The 3,956-nt window shown below is 38.7% G+C and overlaps 1 protein-coding gene across 1 annotated transcript; it reads right to left on the reverse strand.

The window, feature by feature from the left end:
- Positions 1 to 1,089: 1,089 nt before the first annotated feature.
- nkx2.7 (NK2 transcription factor related 7) lies at positions 1,090 to 3,192 on the reverse strand. The gene is made up of 2 exons (XM_055885955.1): positions 2,907 to 3,192; positions 1,090 to 1,664 (listed from the first exon to the last, which is right to left on the reverse strand). Exons 1-2 carry the CDS (start codon positions 3,190 to 3,192, stop codon positions 1,090 to 1,092), a joined length of 861 nt encoding a protein of 286 aa, XP_055741930.1.
- Positions 3,193 to 3,956: the final 764 nt, after the last annotated feature.

The following is a 3,956-nucleotide window of genomic DNA, read 5'->3' on the forward strand; positions in this document are numbered from 1 at the left end:
GGCTTATGCCAGGTCATATGTCAATATAGAGATATCTTTAGCAACAATTTATATGGTCTAACAATATAAAACGAATATTTGAAAAACATGAAAATGCTATTTTACACTACAATCAGTGAGGAAAAGTTCGCTTTTTTCCCTTCTCGTTTTCAGGGTAAAGAAAACATAACTTAATTCGTTAAGTGGAAAAAATACAGCAGTAGCGTGTTGATTGCAATTGTCGTTAATTGGATGAGCAATTAGTCCTACCTCATTACAAATAGGCTATTTGAAGAAGCCCAATCTCAATTTGTGGCGAGTATAGATTTAGGCTATTAATTGTCAACGTCAACTCAAGTCATACTCAAATTCGTAAGCTAAATTCAGGCTCAAGGATGAAAACCCTATAATGGCTTCATAAAGAGATCAACGAACTATATGCTTCTAATAGAGATGAAGCAACGTTATAGCCTATTTGTTTTGGACCATTTATCCCCTGCATAGAGCAACCCTAAACATGTATTATCAATTTGGCCGTATAATAATAATAATAAAACTATAATTGTATTATAAGACAAATAATACAATTATAATGCAATTTATAATACGACTTATAATACAATTAGTATTCCCATTAGGCCTTGACTGTTGATATTGTTGTTTTTAATCGTTTTAATCGTTTGTGTTAGTTGTTGTAGATGTACTTGTAGGTCTAACACAAGTCTAAATATAATATGATTGTGTTGCAGAGAGAGGATGGCGTGATCTCACAGCACAATAAAATATGAAATCAAGGTTTATTGTCATGTACAAAAATACCATGTCTTGAACAAAGTCCGTTAGAGCAATATTATCAACTTAGTTAAATAAGCTAAACAAAACTAAATAGTTAAACAAGAAATTATAGTAGACCAATACACATAGTTAGAATAAAACACCTATAGTCTAATATTAACGTGTTAAACAATATATGGCTACAATTGGATTTGCCTATTGGCCTATTCGTTGATGTTTTCAACAAGTAACCTTGCAGCTGCATAGCCAAACCTAAACAAAAACCTGAACGAAAAAAACTTGATGAGAGTTGGGTGGTTGTTTTGGAATAGTTTCTCACCACGCTCTTATCCCCGGTAAAGTTGCCTGAAAGTGTCCTTGTTGGAATGGCCCCTCTACATTTTCCATGAGGTTCATGTCAACTATATGGTTGTTGGACATTTGCGTGGCACCTGGTATGGATGGCATACTCGGATAACTGCAACCATGTGAGTTATTACCATATCCATATAAGGTGTTGTAAGAGCCAATTGTCACGTTGTATGGCGCTAAATGAGGTCCTCCCGTGCACGGTTTGCCATCTCGAACCAACACGGGCACTGCCACCCTTCGTGGTAGAGGCGGGTATCCAGCCAATTCCAGAGACTTGTCTTGTCTTTGCCGCTTGCACTTGTACCTCCTGTTTTGAAACCAGATTTTGACTTGAGTAGAAGTCAGCTTTAGAATATTGGCGAGGTGGTCCCTCTCTGGTGCAGAAAGGTACCTCTGCTGTTTGAAGCGCCGTTCCAGCTCAAAAACCTGCGTTTGGGAAAATAGCACGCGTGGTTTTCTGCGCAATCTTTGCTTTGGCTTGCCTGAATAGGTATTGTCATTTTTCCCATCACAACCCATCGAATCGTCAAGAAGCATACCTGCAATAATTATAAATAGCAATGTTAGACACATTCCTTCATTGGAAAACTGTCCTGTGAAAAACTTCCCACTGGGCACAGACGTCAGTTCACCTTCTAGTTCAGATTTACATTTGGTGGAGTGGTCAACTAACGTGAAATTAACAAACTTATTCACCATGTAATTGGATTTAGGTTAAAAGTTGGGTAAAAAAATTGGAAATTACCTTACATTGATGACTTCTTGCAAATCCAATCAGTTTTCCACGTTGATTCAACGTCATCCCATTGTTTTTGGGGGGTTGAAATGACGTGGAAACAACGTTGATTCACCCAGTTTTTGCACAGTAGGTTAGGCCTACTTCAATTGAAATTGCTGCGTCACATGCACTCCGTAGGATTAACTTCATTACGCATTATGCATATCAGCAATGTCACAATATGAAGCTCACACGGAGATGAATTTAAATGTGGTGAGAAGGTCAATTCATTACCCTTTACTAGCCTTTATTTTCTCCTATAGGTAGGCCTCGTCATTGCCATTAACTTATATTTGGAAAACATTTTTAAAATAGGAGGTTTAGCTTGTTTATATATATTTTTTAATCATTTTGTGCATGCCTATTAAAATGGCATTCAGCAGTAGAAACAATAGCAAAGCATCGTACCCGCACCTGTTTGGTTAACAAGCTGCGGGATGAGGCTGTAGAAATGTAACCATTCTCAACTTCATAGACAGAGCTATGGATGTAAGGACTGACAATCCATTAAATACACATTACAGTTTTAACAATGTTTTGAGGCTATATGGTGTTTGCTTACATTTACTTTGTTTAGATACATTGGAGTAAAACAAGCTTATATTTTTGGTTCTGATAGGGTACGACAGTTGAACCAAACTCATGAGGCACCAATATGTTATATTCTTCAATAATCAATGGGTACATATCATTAATTTATAAGTACAAAAATGAATGTAGCAACTGCTCATTGCCCCTTTAAAAATTGTGATAATATTGTTAATGAAAATAGATTTTGTTGGGGCATGAGGCTGTCATGCAGCATCAAGAGGCAGGATTGGGGCCAATTCCATAAAGCATAATTCAGGGTGTACTTCAGTTTGTTTCAAAATGAATAATTATTATTTTTTAAACATTTTAATTCAGTTCTTGAATTGACAGAGCCCAATCGAATATTTTTTTTCTCAAATATCTGTCATTGGATGTCAGCGCTGCGTGTTTTAACGACATCGTTTTAATTTACCTGGGTCCCCATTTGTCTCCTCCTCAGCCGCTGAACTACAACTGCCCCTCAGGATGTCAATGTCCTCCGAACTCAGGGTGCATTTCATCTGTGTTGCCCCCGAGAAGCACGATTTATCCTGACTGTCAAGTAAGTCGAGGCTCCGAAGTGCACTGTGCATGCGCTGCAGAGACATCTGTGCGTCTTGATCTGGATAGAAGAATCCTTGGTGGGGGTGATGTTGCTGCTCCATCTTTAGAATATCCTTTACCGAGAATGGCGTTGAAGTCACTGGACTGGGAAGCATCACTAGTTTATACAGAGGATTATTTTAAAGACAGACAAATGTGTAACTGCACAGTTTCAGCGTGGTCAAGTGAAATCAATCATACAACAGATATTAGCGATGCTCTCCAAATGTTCTTCAATAGGGATGTAATAATTCCTTAGATCTAGGTGAGTTGATAAGCACTGTCTGAAAGTCAACCTGGTCTCACTATCGTGTGTCGTATCATCAGGGCATACCTTTCATCACTCCAAGAAACCGTCTCCAAACTGCCAATAGCCAAGTGTGTGATGCGCCTGTCTCATGCACTTTAACCACTCCTTTATCTCATCTTACACGGTGACACGAGACGTCTCACTTTATCTGGGTAAGGATGGACAGAATGGGGGTGGGGTGCGAGGATGGGAAATTATTAGACCTACATTTTCTCCTAGCTATTGAGGATGATGATGATAACGAAGAAGAACGTTTGGCTGTTGGACAGTCTTAGATAAAATGGTCCTGGATAGAATCAAAAAGGGTTATATTGCTTTCTTCATATATGGCACCCCTAAAGGTTCTATATATAACCCTTTTGTAGGGTTCTTTGATCAGAACCCTAGGGATTCTTCACTGAACCAAGATTGGTTCCATATCCGGTTCTATATGCAATGTCGGCTCTATATAGAACCTATAAGGCTTCCGCATGCTTCGGATCGGCTGGTGTCTCGGCTAGGCGAACCGAACGAGTGTGGTTGCACACTCCCTTAAAAGACCTTCGCTAGAAAAATTAGAAAAAGTGGCAA

Source organism: Salvelinus fontinalis, chromosome 28, assembly GCF_029448725.1.
Source record: "Salvelinus fontinalis isolate EN_2023a chromosome 28, ASM2944872v1, whole genome shotgun sequence".
Lineage (NCBI taxonomy): Eukaryota > Metazoa > Chordata > Actinopteri > Salmoniformes > Salmonidae > Salvelinus > Salvelinus fontinalis.